The sequence below is a fragment of the Acipenser ruthenus genome, chromosome 46, assembly GCF_902713425.1.
Source record: "Acipenser ruthenus chromosome 46, fAciRut3.2 maternal haplotype, whole genome shotgun sequence".
In the NCBI taxonomy this organism is placed as follows: Eukaryota; Metazoa; Chordata; class Actinopteri; order Acipenseriformes; family Acipenseridae; genus Acipenser; species Acipenser ruthenus.
Window position 1 is genome coordinate 8,579,732 of NC_081234.1, and position 16,724 is coordinate 8,596,455.

At 43.6% G+C, this 16,724-nt stretch overlaps 1 protein-coding gene across 1 annotated transcript in view; it reads left to right on the top strand.

The window, feature by feature from the left end:
* The window catches only part of LOC131720961 (anthrax toxin receptor 1-like), a 33,992-nt gene extending 22,999 nt beyond the window's left edge, over window positions 1-10,993 (top strand). Inside the window, exons 17-18 of the mRNA XM_059013540.1 lie at window positions 788-868; window positions 8,097-10,993. Coding sequence (XP_058869523.1) covers window positions 788-868; window positions 8,097-8,501 — 486 coding nt within the window. The 3' untranslated portion in view covers window positions 8,502-10,993. The remainder of the gene's footprint in view (window positions 1-787; window positions 869-8,096) is intronic.
* The last annotated feature ends 5,731 nt before the right edge of the window (window positions 10,994-16,724 follow it).

Here is a 16,724-nt window from a genome sequence, read left to right on the forward strand (position 1 = left end):
AAATTTGTGTTGAATAGTTATGGATTGATTTTTCTCTAAAACATCTTTTGCGCTACAAAAACAGAACCACAGAGGAATTGTGCAACTTGGAATGCGTCCTACACTGTAAAAAAATAAAGAAATTGTTTAATGTATTGAACACCCAACACTGTCTAAAGTTTTCCTTCGGCACATGACTTGTCTGGGCTAACGGGGAGTTAAGCTATTGTCAGAAATAAAAAAAAAAATTTAAAAAATCATCTGTGTGGGGATTTAATAGAAACCAGTTCTGAATCGTCCTGACCTCAAAAACTCGAAGCTGCAGAGTTAGCGGTTTTTAATAAGACTTTGATTTCTCTTCAAATACACTCCCAGCTCATTCTTTTTTTTTTAAATAATACTGGTGCTCATCCGCACACGTGCTTTGGAAATATCCAGTACGCTAACCTCAGAAATGCAGAGGGTCATGTGACCAGGGTGTTTTTGGGGGAGACGTGTGTGGACGGTTTAAAAAATGAAGGGAAACGTGGAACATACTGCTTTGTTATTCTATTCTGAACGTGAGTTACCATAACCCACATTGCATTTTGAACGTTAACTAACAGAGATAGGCAATTGATCACATTACATGAACCCTGGAGAGAGCCCTTAGGCTGTTTACCACATTTCTACTTTAGTTTCAAGACCATGCCTCCTCATTCAATGTGATTGTGTTATCTGTTTTCGCTGTGTGAGCATGATAAGCTGGCGTGTTTCAGGGAGCGCCCCCTGTGGTCCGGAGGCTGAAGTGTTTTTCTCTTTGTTTCAGGGGAAGCTGGATGCACTGTGGTCGCTCCTAAGGAAAGGATATGACCGGGTGTCAGTGATGAGACCGCTGCCAGGAGACAAGGTAAAATTTTACAAAATCTTTGTAAAATTCCTACCCACCCTCCAGCCCTAGCTTTATTAACGCAGCCCATTTCTGAATCAAAAATGAAAAACACTACCGAAGTGAAACCTACTGTAACTAATCTGGAGAAAATAAAAGGTTCACTTTTTTTTTTTTTTTTTTTAAAGAGATTCTACAGTATGCTGCTCCTGCCAGTTTGGCTTGAACCAAAAAAAACCAACAACTTCAAAGCGGAAACCTTGATTATTTTAATAATTTATTTCCCCTTAGAGAAAAAATTCTCGTCTCCCAGGCAACTACAGAACAATGTTACCGTGAGCTTCGTAGCAGCAGAAATCTGGATAGGATTGTGCCTTGTCATCAGTTTGCCGGTGCACACCCCCTTTCGAGGAAAATGGTATAGCCTTACCCCGCTTTCCTTAGGCGCGACGGGAAACAACACTGTGAGCTGGGCGGGGGGAGATTTTTTGCTCTGCAGTCTGAAGGCTGGCCCCGGCTCACAGCTGGTTCTAATAAAGCCTGCTGAGGCTCACGGTCGAGCTGTGGTGTGAAGGCAGGCTTCCTGAGGACCAGAGTGCTCTGCTTCCCTGCAGGCATTCACAGAGCCCTCCTCTGGGTACGGGGGTCTTATTAGGGAGCCAGCTGCCTTCCTCAAGTACAGTACCAGACTTCAATGGGGATTCATAACGGAGGGGTCTTGGGGAGGGGGTCCTGTTGACAGTTGCCGATTCAGAGAAGGGGGGTGGATGGGGGCTCTAATCCTACGTTGCAAACCAAAATGCATTTTTTTGCAAACGGTTTCAATGCACGGTATACCGTAAGAAATGCAGCTTACAGGGTCACAGGCATTGCTGTTCAAATGTATGGATGCACTGCCTCTTTCTGTGCTTCAAGCAGTTTGGATAATGGTTGATGCCACAGAAAGCTAGTAAAGGTGTAGTAAAGCATAGGCAAGCACTATAAAGCACAGTACAGGGGAAGGAAACCATGCATAGGGAGCGCAGGGTAGGGCTGACTTTCATAGGCTTGCACTTGTTTTAAATGTTAGATTTTTGAATGCTCACAGCTCCCTTCTCAATAATGATTCGAAGCCTGCACAAGATCATTCGAACACATGCTGTTCAGTGTACTGTTACCACCCCACTGGAGTGACTGAAGTCATCAGTACAAATATGCCGATGACTTCACCGTTCGGGTGTTTGATCATTGTGAGTGCATTTCTTATATATCGGATGGGAAAAATTAATCACACTTTTCCAATGCGTTGCAATTGCATGGGCTTTCCCCAATATACAGATAATTTTTTACTTTAAGGAGGCAGTGTGGTTCAGTGGTTAAAGTCCAGGGCTTGTAACCAGAAGGTCACCGGTTCAAATCCCACCCCTGCCACTGACTGACTCACTGCGTGTGACCCTGAGCAAGTCACTTCACCTCCTTGTGCTCCATCCTGCGGATGAGATGTTAAATCAGTGTCCTATTGTAAGTGACTCTGCATATAATGCACAGTTCACAGCCTACCTCTGTAAAGCGCTTTGTGATGGTGGTCCACTATGAAAGGCGCTATATAAAAACAAACATATTATTATTATTATTATTATTATTATTATTATTATTATTATTATTATTATACACCTTGGTTGCCTTGCATGATTGATTATTATTGATTATTGAAACCATTGATCAGTTTCCTGAAAATCAAATCGAACGAAGATTACCCCTTTTAACTAGCTCGAAAGTGAAAACACTGTTCAAAACTTTCAACAAAGTTATCGATATCAAATCACAAAATTAGAATCATAAAAACTAAAGCATCTACTTCACATGCATACAGAATACCCCCTGTAACCGCGGGCTACAGATACAGGTTAAAAATGTGTAGAAAATCAACAGCTTATACGCTAACACCCACATGCAATCTGAAAGGAGTGCAACACAAGTTTAGAGAAGATTTGTGAAAATTCAAGGCAGGTGACCATGCAGTGTGACAGAGGGAGACAGACAGACAGACAGATAGGCATGCAGGAAGACTGACAGATTGGCAGACTGGCACAGAGAGAGGCAGACAGACAGTGAATAAGAGGCAATATTCTGACCTTGTAAACATTGTGTCTTTTTTTTTTTAAACAGTGAGGGTTTCAAAGCACAGCAGTAATGGTTTCCAGCCCCACTGGTTGTCTTTGTGTTATTAGTGCTGCTTCCTTGGTTCTGCCAGTGCTAAGCAGCTGTGAATAGTTTCAGAGAAGCAGGTAATTAGGCGCTGCCCACATGAAGTGGATCTTGCGCTGGATTCCTGTATATGTTGAAGTTTAACAAGCTTGTGTACAGTACGAGGGGAGGGCTTAGGGGCAGGGTGGCTGTTCCAGGAACTCTTTTCATGTGGGATGAGTGCCAGTGAAACATTAAAGCTGCACACAACACTGCTTTCTGTCAGGGTGCATTGGCTTGTAAAATATGTATTTGTTTGAAAAAAAAAAAAAAAAAGGAAATAACATTAGTGTTTTTTTTTTTTTTAATGTTCAGTGAATGAATACAGTTGCCAAAAATGGAAGACTTTGAGAAAGACTTTTAGACAAAACTTTTGTCCTTTTAGTTTTTTATATATATATATATATATATATATATATATATATATATATATATATATATATATATATATATATATATATAATTTTTTTTTTTAAAACAGGAACCCGAGCTTATGATCGCTCCAGGGAAGTCTTGTAAGGAGTGAAGTTTAAACACACTCTTAGCCCCCTGCTGGACATTAAACACATTGCAGTCACATTTCAAACTGTGATGCAGCTAGTGACACAACGGGCCTCTTAAAATGATTCTGTACCGTATCCCTCTTTTGAAAAGAAACAGACTTCTTGATAAGAACGTTTTTTTTTTTCCAGTGTCTGACGCGATGATTTTAACTACAAAGGCCTCCTTAATACTGCCTCTTAACACTCCTGTAAAACAGGCATTTCCTGGGTTAGACAGCTCAATAAAGAGCAGATAAATGCACTCCCAGAGTTCTGCAGGGCTGAAGAGGCACAGATCACTTGATGAACCGTGTAACTGAGTTCATGTGTGTGAATCTCAGGCTTGTGTCTCACTCTGGGGATGGAGAAAGAGCCCTTTGATCAGACAGAGGCTTTGATGTGCTAATCGCACGCATCCAGAGTCTCCACCACACACACTGACACCCCATATACAAAAACAGAGCACGCACATACAGAGGGCCATCCCCACCAGGGAATAAGACTGAAGGTACTTTCGGATTATAGAGCAAACACAGTCAGCGAAGTCTGTAGGAGCCAGGAGGGTATGATAAAAGTCTTAAGTAAAATAAAAAATAATGGTATAGTTAATTTTTGATGAATGCGGTATTTCTTGCGGATCCATACACTCGGGGCAGAGCGTTGCAGGGGGGAGCAGGTTAATGGTTGCACCCTGCTGTACCAGATGGAGGCTGGCACAGGCAGAATTCTGAGAGCTCTACAGGAACCAAACCAAGCAGGTGCTTCAAACTTCTGAGTCCTATAAAGGGTGCAACGAACGAAACACACAAAACGAATCTGATTTCCCTACCAAGCTGCTCTTCAAGCTGTGTAAATGATATTAAGCAGTGCTGTGTCTCGCGTCCTCTTTCGGAGGGCAGTCGTGTGAATTTGGCGGAACGTGTCTGTCCTGGTTCTGGTTATGTGGTCACTCTTCGGGGTCCTGTTTCCGTTGGCAGATCCGGCGTTTCAATAAAACTCCCTTCCGATCCGAGAACACTCTGAAAAGATCACAGCAGCTTCCTTTTAAAATAATAATAATAATAATAATAATAATCTGGAAATCTCCCAGCTGCCAAAATAAAGATCCCATATTGCCGAAGTGAAAAGTTCTGTTTCTCAGTCCTAGTCTAATAATGAGCCCTAGTCTAAACACTCCACTCTCAGCTCTCCAGCGCTGTCATCACCCTGCACCTTATTAATGAGCACTAGTCTAAACACACTCTGCTCTAAATGTGATAATGAGTACAGGCTACCTCAGAGCTGCTAGTTCTCAGACTCAGTGCTGTTAGTAAAGTGCTGAGACAGTGTTTATGATCTGGCACCATTTCCGTTACTACATGGTTTATGCCAGGGACAGCAGGAAGTGCTACAAATTAGTTTGCAGAAAGAAAGATCTTTCCAGTAAATGCCCCCCTTTGGGGCAATTAGAAATGTTACAGTTGCTGCACTCAAGTTGCACCAAGTAAACTGTTGTTGTTTGTGAGTAAGCGAGGTGGAACTGACGGGCAGGCCCAGCTGAATGTAGGAATGAAATGAGATTGAGTTTTATACACCATCCTCACTGCCTACATGATGCGCGATCAACACATGGCGAAATCAAGGCTTCAGCGTGTGATGACCATGCGTTGTACTGCACGTGTGTGGAATGGTGCTAATGGAAACGTGGCTGAAACTGAGACTGTGCAGTGCCAACTAAGACTTGAAAATCCATTTCCTTACTGGCCTTAACTGGTCCGCCTTTTCCTCTGCTGAAGATCCTCCGCGACGATGAAACATTCGACAGTGCTACATTTAGAAATGCTAAAAGAAACGCCATAAATTCAACTCAAAACGTTCTACCCGAAGTGTCTTTGCCATTTAATTCTTAAGCTCCTCTCCGATTTAAGATCTTACGCAGATCATTTCAAAGCCAGAGCTGCAGGTGAGGAATCAACGAATCGTTTCTTGTGTTGCTTGTTTGTTAGACGCTGGATTTGAGCCTGCACTCTGCGATGACTCTTGGTGGCAAAGACTTTTTTTAACAGCATGTAAGACCACCACCCTTGTGAAAAGAGAGCTCTATGCAACGCTAAAATAAGAATATAATGCTTTGAAAAAAACAAGGCGTTAACCACTTAACCAGTATTCTAAGCACTGCACAGACTTTTCCCAGAGGGTAAAGACACTTATATTTTACACAGAGAGTGGTGAGGGTATGGAATGGGCTATCAAGCCACGCTGATACTGAAATCTCTGTGATCCTTTAAGGACCAACTGGACGAAGTTCTGAGATCAACTGGCTACTAGGAACCGGCCAAGCATTGATGGTTCTGAACTTTTCACTTGTTCTAATGTTCTTAAATGCTGCAGTAGATGACGTTTTTGTTTTTTGGTTTTTTTTTAGCCAGCTAGTGTCTGCGTTTCAGTTTGTTTGTGACCTCTCTCTGTGGGGTCGTTCTGTGTGTGTGTGTGTGCGGGAAGTTGAGGTTCAAACGCAGGCTAATTAGTGAGATCTGCAGCAGACGTGATCCACAGTAATGACCAACAATGAGTGGAGGGCTCTTGTAACCCTCCAGCAGGGACACTGGCGAGGGGGACCACAGACCCACAGGAATGTGCTGAGGGAGCCTCACACTCCCTCTCTGTGTGTCTCTCTCTCTGCCTTTCCCATTCTCCATCGGTCTGGCTGTGCTTTTTCAAAGTTCCATTCAGAACTATTAAACACACAAACAGCGCTGTATTTAGACATACGAAATGAACCTTACAAAAATTCAATGACATACGTTCCGTCCATTTGAACGTTTTATTTTTAATGTGATAGTGGCTGTAGAAAGCAAACTTCAATACCACAATTTTATTAAATGGTGTAAAGCAATTGCAGCCAATTGTCTCTGTATTTTTATGAAATGTAACCATCAGTAACATAAAGAGAAGCTTAGACCAGTATCTCTGTATGATACAGTTCATGATCAGTACAAATCCTCAATCTGGTCCAGTTCCAACTGGTTAGCGAGAGTCTACAGCAGGGCTGGCCAAAGCGGTCTCTTCCACTCCTGGTCTTTGTTCCAACCCTGCTCTAAATTGTTTAATTGAATCCCTGAAACAGTTAATGATGTCATTTTATCTGTTAAACCTGGAGTGGAACAGCCCACTGGACTGGGATTAAAACACCCCTGGTCTACTGTTTACACAGCTCTGGCCCAAGGTTTTACATCCCCCTATAGAATGAACTGATTGTGCTTCATCAAGTCGAACGAAACCTGCTGAATAACGTTACGTTAACATATTGAATTCCACGCCGCTTTGTAGTTTTCCCATATGCTTCACGAAAAACGGACAAATGTGATATTTCGAAATCTAACGTGAAATACTGTACTGCTATGATGGCTTCCGGCAGACACTTGAGATACCATTTTGTAGTTTCTTTGATTACATGATGGTAAATAAAAGATCTAAATTATGTTAATATTTTTTTTTTTTTAAATGATATCACAATCCTAAAATTCTAGGTGATGCCAAACTTTGTGCCATAGCTGTAGTGTTTGTGTTGGTGGAAGAGGGAGGGAGGGGGGAGAGGGTCTTCCACAAACATTGACGTATCATGGTGATGACGGAAAAGAAAAGTAGGCTGGTCTTGAAAGGACTGAGTATCAAGTGGGGAAGACGTGAATTTTCCTTGAGAAGCTGACAGCCCGGTTTCTCCTCTCATCGCTGGTGCAGCGAACTTGCCCCGGCTGTTTATATTGTAATAGAAATCACTGACGGGATGATGGATAGTTTGGGTGTGCACAGCCAGAGGCTCAGCTGCCAGTGCGATGTCCTTGATTTACCCCAGCACAGACAATCCCAAGAGGGGCTTCGTAATACATAAACACTGCTGTCTGGGCCTCACTCTCACTAACTGTGCTGTAGACGGTTCAGTCTGTAGTTCAGGGATTGATTCGGATTTACACTGTTCAAAACAGATAGGGTGGCCAAAGCAGACCAATTCCACTCCTGGTCTTTGTTCCAACCCTGTTCTTGTTTAATTGAACCAATGAAAGCTCCATCTAGACCCTGAAGTAGTGCATTATCTCATTAAACCTGGACTGGAATGGCCCTCCCGGACTGGGATTGGACACCCCTGCTTATAGACAGGGCTTGTTGTCGCAGTATTGCAATCTGAGAGTGACTTTAAGCTAAAGGCTTGATGGTAAAACTGTGGTTTTAATGTCAGGGTTGGGTTTATAGTTTATAGTAGATGTTTCTGGAAGCATGGGTGTTACAAGACAAGAATGTCTCATTGAGTGAGTAACAAGACGCATGAAAAATAAGAAATGTTGCATAATAATAACACATCAAAACAAGCCTTAGGCTTTGAAGAAAATATGTCTAAGCTAGATAAGAATGAAGTCACAAGACCTGGCTGTTGTCTCTGAATATCCACAGTGTTACTCAACAGTGTCCGACAGTAACCTTTCCTTCCTGTCTGTTCATTCCAGGGACGATGTATCAACTTTACCAGAGTCAACAACCCGCCTCCCAGATACCCCATCTACAACCACAGCACCCCCATCTACACGCCCCCCATCTACACGCCCCCCTTCTACACCCCCCCTCCCCCCCAGGGCATGCTCCCTCCCCCCCCTCACAGCCCCTCCGCCTCCCCTCCGCCTTCCCCCACCTCCACCCTCCCTCCTACCCCACCTCCCGCCCCTCTCGCTTCCCTGCCACCTCCCCCTGCTCCTCCCCTTCCCCCTCCCCCTCAGACTCCTCCCTATGCATTGCCCCCACCTCCACAGGCTCCTCCTCAAGCACCAACCACTGCTCTGCCCCCTCCCCCTGTGGCTCCGCCTCCCTGTAGAGCCCCACCCCCGGACCGCCCTCCTCCCCGACCCTCACTCTAGGTGACCCGGAAGGACTTCAAGAGAGCAGGACGCAGCATCACTTCCTCAGTGGCATGCAGACTAGGAAATACTGCATTCACAGGAAGTAATATTATCCCAATACCAAACCACTATTGATCACCTTTTGGGCTCCATATAGACGTTTAATACTATAATCTTTTACGGCTGACGTTCTTCCATCTTAGTTTTTGTGTCTATTTTGTATAGATTTTTTTTTTTCATTTTATCATTTTTTATATATCTTTTTTTTTTTTTAACCAAAAGTTCGAATTCTGTTGAACAGTCAACATGGTGGCTTTTGCACGAAGGAAAAGTGGAAATCATGTCGGCCCCGCTGCCTTACCCAGCATTGACGTTGCTCCCTCCCTCCTCATGCCAACCGACAGCTGCACCGCCTGTATCCAACCACCAGGGAGCGCCGACACTGCACCGGAGAGGGGGCTGCTTGCAAATCTCTTTTACCATCGGCGAGAGCTGCCGTCATCGCGTCTCACCGCGGCTTTCTGTTCCCATTCGGATATCAAACTCTGGGACTGCATGAAGCGAACAATCACTTATACTTCAGTTTTGATTTTTTGTCAGTGTAAGAATATAGATCTTTTCATGTATTTGTTTTAACCTCACATCTTGGCAGCATTCAAGTCTAGCCTGTGCTTAGCAGCATTGCTCTCATTTGGGCAAAGAAATGGTACAGCCGCATTGGTACTATATACACACATGACCAGATTACTTCATGAGGGCATTAATGCTTGGTCACGATGCCTCCTAGTCCCTTCTAAGGATCCCTTGAGTTCAGGGGTTGACTGGAAGCCTTTATCATACGGGGGCCTGGTCGATGTAGCTGGTTAGCTTACAAACTGGGTTCTATACAAGGTATTGGCTATAGTAAGAGGATCCTCGCTTGTTTGGATGATTGTGTCATTGCTTGTGGTGGATAATGAGCTGAAGCTATTGCGAGGTCTGCTAGAAACTTGTTTTTACCCCAGAGGAGGCTCAACGCTTCAGATTTTTGATTAAGGAAACAGTGTTCTGGAATCCCCTTTGGAATCCTGCGCAGAACTACGAAAAGGCCTGCAAGGCTGTCCCTAGGTCTCTATTGAAGGGCTGTAGTCCTGTTCATCACGCAGTTCTCTGTCTCCTGTAATTCAGAGACCGGTTAGCTTTTCAGATTTTCAATCAGGCTTTTGTTTCATTGGCCCCGTAGAGCTGTGTTAGGTTTGCAAAGCTCCCTGGGGGTGTTTGTCCGCTAAGGGCACGATCTACCTGTAATTGGGATGGCATGAGCTCCAGTTGAATATAGAGAGAGGGTTAAGGGCAGAGGCAGGGCTAACCAGCCCAGGCTGGGGACTGGAAATACAGCATGTCAGTAATGAGCTGGGGAACAAAAGAGAGTTTTTGTGAAAACCGCTGGCGACAGATTTTAAGATTGCTTGTTCTGGCTGTATTAGGAGGAAAAGCAGGTGAAGAGATTCTGAACAGAGAGCAATGCATTTTTCCTTAATGTACTATTACCTGGTGTATGTAAGTGGTGAGTGCGTAACACGAAAATAAATTGAAAAAGTTGAGAAGAATTAGGCAGCTTTATGAAGGGGAAAGGGTTTAGTGGCTGTGCTAATACTGTTTTTTTGGCTGTGTCACAGTATACCTATATGCATGTTTCCTGGAGGTATTGAAGGTGAGTGCTTCTTGAAACTAGTCAAATCGACAGGAACGGGTTTGTAGTTTAGAGGTTAGAGGAGCAACAAGGAGCTAGGGTCGCCTTATTGCCCAAATATGGAAAGAGAAATAGCAAGAGCAATTCAGTGGCACAGCCTGAACGCAAGGGTAAGCATGGTCAGAGCTCTGCAAAGCAAAAGGCAGTCGGAAGACAAGCTGGCAGCAAAGCCGTTGTGTTCAGGGACAGACAAGAAGCAAAAGCAAGCATGGATCGCTCAGAACTGGTTCACTGCGGGCTGTAGATCTACAAAGGGAATGCGTTGGCATGTGATGCGAGCTCGGGCAACAGCCGTAGAGCTTCTTCAAGAACACTATAGAAATTAGTGCGGATAACTTACTAACTTAACTTTGAAAAGGCTGCACCACCGTGAGCTCTGGAGTGGTTTTTAAAGAGTAGATGTGTAACTGCACGGATTGAGGGGGGCGATTGAGGGGGGCGTGCTGTAGCAACGTCACGCCCGCAAAAGAAAACTCCCAATGGGGTTAAAAAATACAAAGCAAAAAAGATATAACCTGTTGGGTTCACGATGTATATATTTTATACTGCATGTTTACCATGTACCGGATGGAAGCATTCCAGTGTGTCGAGGATAGTCCAGTTAGAAGGTGGGGCTCCTCTGTGTCTCCGGTGTAGTAAATTATTGCATATTGTAAAAGCCAGTGATATTTCATGGCATGTTTATATTGTATCAAGCTGTGCTTGTTTCAAATGTTTTGTTCTCTCTTTCTTTCTTTGTGTTTGTTTTTGTTGGTTAATAAATGTACGGATATCTGACTGTAGAGACGAACGCTTGGTTAACACAGCCCCTGGATTAAGAGAGAGATGGGTTCTGGTCCTGTTAGTATGGGCTGGGCCAGTTTGAATCGGACCAGGCAGCCGTGGTGCAGTTGGGACCCTTTGCAATCAAGCTGTTGTTTTAGAGTGAAAACCATGTGGCTTCAGGTTTGCTGTGACAGTTGGGGGCAGATTCTTTGACCAGATCCAACCTGTCAGTACATTTAAACCCAGTGCCCCTCATTGCAAAAATCAGACAGTTAACATCATTTTATTTGTGGGACACATAAGTCCTTTCTACCTTTAAGGGTTAAAAAGATAGTACTACAAGTCCCAGAATGCACTGTAAATGCAGGGTTTTAAAAAAACAAACCACAATCCTAAACTGCCCCCGTAAACCTGGATCCATACTTTAATAATGGTGTCTTCACACGCATGTCTCAGGCAGGCAGACAGACAGACAGCCTGACAGACACACATAGGCAGGCAGGTAGGGAGACACCCTGAGCGAGGTCTTTTTAATTTTTTTAAATTATTTTAACGTACTTTTCTGGACGTGGCGCTGTGAGCACATTGCACTGGGGTGTGCATTCACACTGCAAAGCAGAGAACGAGTTTCAAGATCGCCAGACCACCTCAGGTTAAATCAAGTGTCTTTTAACAAGATTTCAGCATTTTTAGGGTGCTTATAAGTTCTGCACGACCGTATAACCCTGCATTAAAAACCCTGTATCCACTGCGTTTACGCCACTATAGAAAAGAGAACGAGATAAATCTCTAACGCCTAAACCGAAGCACGTTTGTTTTGACATGCGTTTTGGCAGGACCATGAAAAACAGGCAGAGAGAGGGAGGAGAGATACCAAACCACAAAAACATTATATATAAAAATAAAACATTGATTTGAGAAAAAAAAAAATTCTCATTTCACTTTAATATCCCGGTTTCGTCAGCATCCCTCACAGTTTCCAAATTTAGCCTGAAACCCTTAACGATGTTTAATTACGATTCCTTTTCCTTACTTTTACTCCTCCGACCCCACAGACATTATCCGGCTCTTATTTTGAAATTGTCACTTTGATCCTTGCAGAAAAACATCTTCCTGCCCTCACAGACTGATCTGAATCTCTCCAGATGACCCCTAATTTGAAGCAGAAGAGCTCATGCTTGCTATCTTCTCTGCCTGTCTACCTAGTTTGTTTTATAAAGGGTCGTACCTGGTGGGGGGTGCACATGAGAAAAAGGGAAAAAAAGATCCCTCTCCCTATAGCTGTGAATCCTCATGTCCCAGGTTCAGTTCAGGTTCAGCTTGATTCATTGTCTGCACCTACAGATGTGGCCTGACCTGGGCTGGTTTACAGCTGTGAACATATGCCGATAGCCATGCCATAACTCTTTAGACCTGTCATCGTTCTACAAAAAATCTTTAATAGGTAGGCAGCTGAATTTTTTTTTTTTTAAGGTTGTATGAGATCCCGCAACACAAACTGTTTCCATTGCAAACTCATGGAAGCCTACAGGTACCAAAAAAACAACCGTGCAACCCAAGCGGTAACCAGGGCCAATAATTTAAAGGTTAAGACTGGAGCTGAATTTCATTCCTCCGCTTCTCCTCTCTAAATTGATTTTACAGAGGAACCTTCTCAAGTTGACTGGCCCAGGGGGGAGCTGTGTTAAGCATGCTGAACTAGTTTCTGTACTATAGACCCACTTATAGTACAATCTCCTCCTATGTAATCATTGCTTTATATAAACTAATGTAAAAGAACAGCTGTGCCTTGTTTTTATTTCCGGTACTGGATCTGGTGACTTTCCAGGAGACCCAAAGCGAGGTCATTGTGGAGTGGAGGGAGGAGGGGGGACCTGGTTTAGGGAATGGGGCTAGAATTAAAGAGCCTAACAAATGCCATTGTAATATGGGACAGCACTGCCAATAATCCTACTGCACCTCAGAGACTTGTTAGAACTACAGGGGTTTTGGCAGTGCAAGACTAAAATAATATTCTTCTTCCTAATCTCTTAATCCATGCAATGGCTGTGCAAGAATGAAGAAGATTGGAGCTGGTATTTAAAAAAATTCTGATTTGTGCTTTTTTTTTTTTAACGTTTTCTGGGCCCTACTTTCGTGCGATTGCTTTATGGAAAGGTAGAAATCTAGCTGCCTTTGAAAATAATCATAAAAATAATCAATCATCTTTTGAAAACTCTTGAGATACAGTGGGATGTCCAAAATAAATTCATTGCACTGTAAATTTGACACAGTACGGGTGAAACGCCAAATCCGGAAAATTCCTAGAAAAGAAAGGAGCAAGATAAGGAAGTGAAGCAAATTAGGAAAATATCCTTTGGCACGTTGGTCAAGATATTCTTTGACATGTTTTATTGCATTCTTTTTAGGCTTTTTTTTCAGTAATTTTATCCCTAGTTTTAAAATGCCCGTTACGAATCGTGTCGTTTCACTGTTGCGTCTTGCTGAACCCTTAGGACAAGCCCTCCTTTAAATGAGAGCAGTCCTTACAGGAGGAGAGAGGAGGGGTATACTGACCTGAGATACAGTACATGTAGTAAACCTGCAGGTACATTTATCAGTAATGTTAGGTTCTGAGAGCCTGTTACCAGGGATGGGAAAGAGGAGAGTGGGGGCATACTGTCCCAAACTGTCTTCAGAGCCCTGATTTTATTAACGAGAACCAGCTGTCTATACATTAATTACATACACAGCCACATGAGGTTTCATGGAAAATATTACCAATTATTTAATGTCTGGGGGATCTAAACAGACAGTTTCTACTGTTCGCCAGCACTAAATTGTACATGACATAGTTGAGGGTTTTCGGTAATTGCTTAAAAGAAGGAATAAACATGAGGAGGGTAGTTTTGAGCAGACAATGTATTTGGTATCTCTGCAGCTGCAGGAATCTGCTCATATGAGGAGACTGCTTCTTTTTGAGAGGAAACCAATCTCTCTCACAGCTGGCCAAGAATTTAATTTTTTCTTTTTTTCTTTTCTTTTCTTTTTTTTTTTTTAAAGCGAGCTTGCTTGTTTAAGTAAAGTCATGATAACAGGCAAGCCTGAAAGCGTCTGGTTAATTGTCCTTAAGAAAGGTTCAGATACATTCCATCCACAATGAGCTTGGACTTTGCTCAAAGTCCCAGACAGCCACAGAACCACCCACCCCCTCCCCCTCCCCCTCCCCCTCCTTTTGTTCTGAACGGAATCAAATATTCATTGCAAAAAAAAAAAAAAAAAAAAAAACTTAGGGGGCTCCTGAGTGGCGCATCTGGTAAAAAGGGTGCTCTGCGTGGAGTGCAGGATGCGCCCTATAGCCTGGATGTCACCGGTTCGAGTCCAGGCTATTCCACTGCCGACCGTGGACGGGAGCTCCCAGGGGGCGGCGCACAATTGGCCGAGCGCCGCACGGGGGGAGGGGGGGGTTAGGTCTGCCAGGGTGTCCTCGGCTCACCGCGCACCAGCGACCCCTGTGGTCTGGCCGGGCATCTGCGGGCTTGCCTGTAATCTGCTGTAGCTCTGAGGCGGCTGCACGGCGGGCCTGCAGAGTGTAAAGAAGCGGTCGGCTGACGGCGCACGCTTCACAGGACAGCGTGTGTTCGTCTTCACCGCTCCCGAGTCCGCGCAGGGGTGGTAGCGGTGAGCTGAGCCTAAAATGCAATTGGACATTTCAAATTGGGAGAAAAACGGGGTCAAAACAAACAAACAAAAAAGATAACGTTAAACTTTGCAATGCAAACCCACAAAACTACAGCGATCTGAACGTGTTCTACCTGTAAGAATTGCAGCAGACAGGGGCAGTGTGGAGCCTCCCGGGACCTAGTAATCGTTGGGTCTGCCTCCTCCACTATCGAATACTTTAATAGAAGAAATAAAACCAGATAGCAAAATATATCCCAATTTACAGGACTATCAATACACTTTTTTTTCTAATCTCACATTCTTGTAAGAAAAAAGTAGTAGCAGCTGTATTAACCTTTCATTATCATTCTGCTATCTTTACAAAAGCATGTGGCTTTGCAAGCCGGACACCTTGTGCTCTTTAGAGCACTTTAAAGTTATTGAAAAACAACACACACACAGTGCAGCTGGATTGCGTGCGCTGCGATTCTCCCACACCAGCCGTCAATGACATTTTGGAGGATGTTTATGTTTGTACACTACTTCTTACTCATTATGTGTCACTGGTGACATGCTAAGATGATGCTCCCCTTCCAAATAGACACAGAACTGCGTGATGCAAGAGGTGTAGGGTGTGCCATTAAAATGTGGTGCTGTATGCTTTTCGGATATTGGTTTTTGTGTCACAGCATCATTTTGGTTAATCATTTTCCCCATACCCTTGATAATTCTCAAACCTAAATGAAAACAGAACATGCATCAAAACAATATGTTGCATCCCCATCTATCCCATTTTAACAAATAAACTGGTGTAGCAATTCTGCATCAGCCTCGATTAGCTGGCTGCGATAGATCAGATACCGTGCAGCTCACTTTAAAACCATCGTGGGGTTAAACAAGCAAGCAAGTTTTTTTTTTTTTTTTTTTTTTTTTTTGGCGAAATTTAAAACCAGCCTCTGAACTACTTTCCATTACTAGCCAGGGAGATAATCTCCGTGGAGACAGCAGTCCAGACTGAGGCTGCATTCTCACTCGACTTCCTTTTGCTTTCCAAGTTTCACGCGGTACTGTATCCAACGCCCTCTTGGAGGGAACAGCCCGGCCAGGTTCTGGCAGAGCGACCCGGGGTTGCTGAGCATTCCCCTGCAGCCAGACCGTGGGCATCAGGGACCGGCAGCTTGTGATCACACAAGCAGAAAACATCTGGTTGAGCCAGGAACTGATTTCCCAGCTGGGTCTGTAGAGGGAGGGAGAGGGAGGGGGAGGGCAGATTGGATAAAGCTTGTTAGCCAGCTAGTCTTTAAGAAGAATGCACTAGCGCCTCCTGGCCCACATGGCTGGTACTGCAGCTAGAGCAAAAAGAACAGACACCAGCAGCACAGATCCTAGGATTGTCCATTGAGTGCTTAGGAAGGAATGGCAGCTGTGCAATGGAAAAGACTCAAGCATCAGGAAAATGTTTTCCAAACTAACAACATGCCCCCATTTACTGTATTTGATTTAAAAGACAAGGAACACTGACACATAAAAAAGTGTGTGTACTTAAAATTTAAGGTATATATATATATATATATATATATATATATATATATATATATATTTAATAATCAATGCACATTCCACAAGAGGTTCATTTCGATCACAGAAAGGAGAAATAATTTGATTTGATGGGGGGCGCTTATCAGAGTTTCATAGAATTATTTGGCAGGGGTTTGGGGTGACATCATTTTCAGGATTGTTCACAAGCTGTCTGAATTAAGATTACACATGCACACTTTCTTATGCTTACACAGACACACACACACACACACACACACACGGAAATGAATGCTCAGATCGTTGTGTGCACGGCCTTGTCACCCGCTTTTGCATTCTGATCACATTCAGCAGCACTGGTATTGATTGCATCAATGAGCAGGGGTGCGTTCGAGATCACCACAGAGCCCCATCACTCTACACAGCTGTTTCGGATCACATAAAAAAATGTTGGGACAGATGTTCTATGAAACACTGCTTGAAATGTATTCTGTGTCAATTTGCTCACATGACAGAATTTATAAAAGGACACTATTAATATGACATCCTGCTACAGAAACCGATGC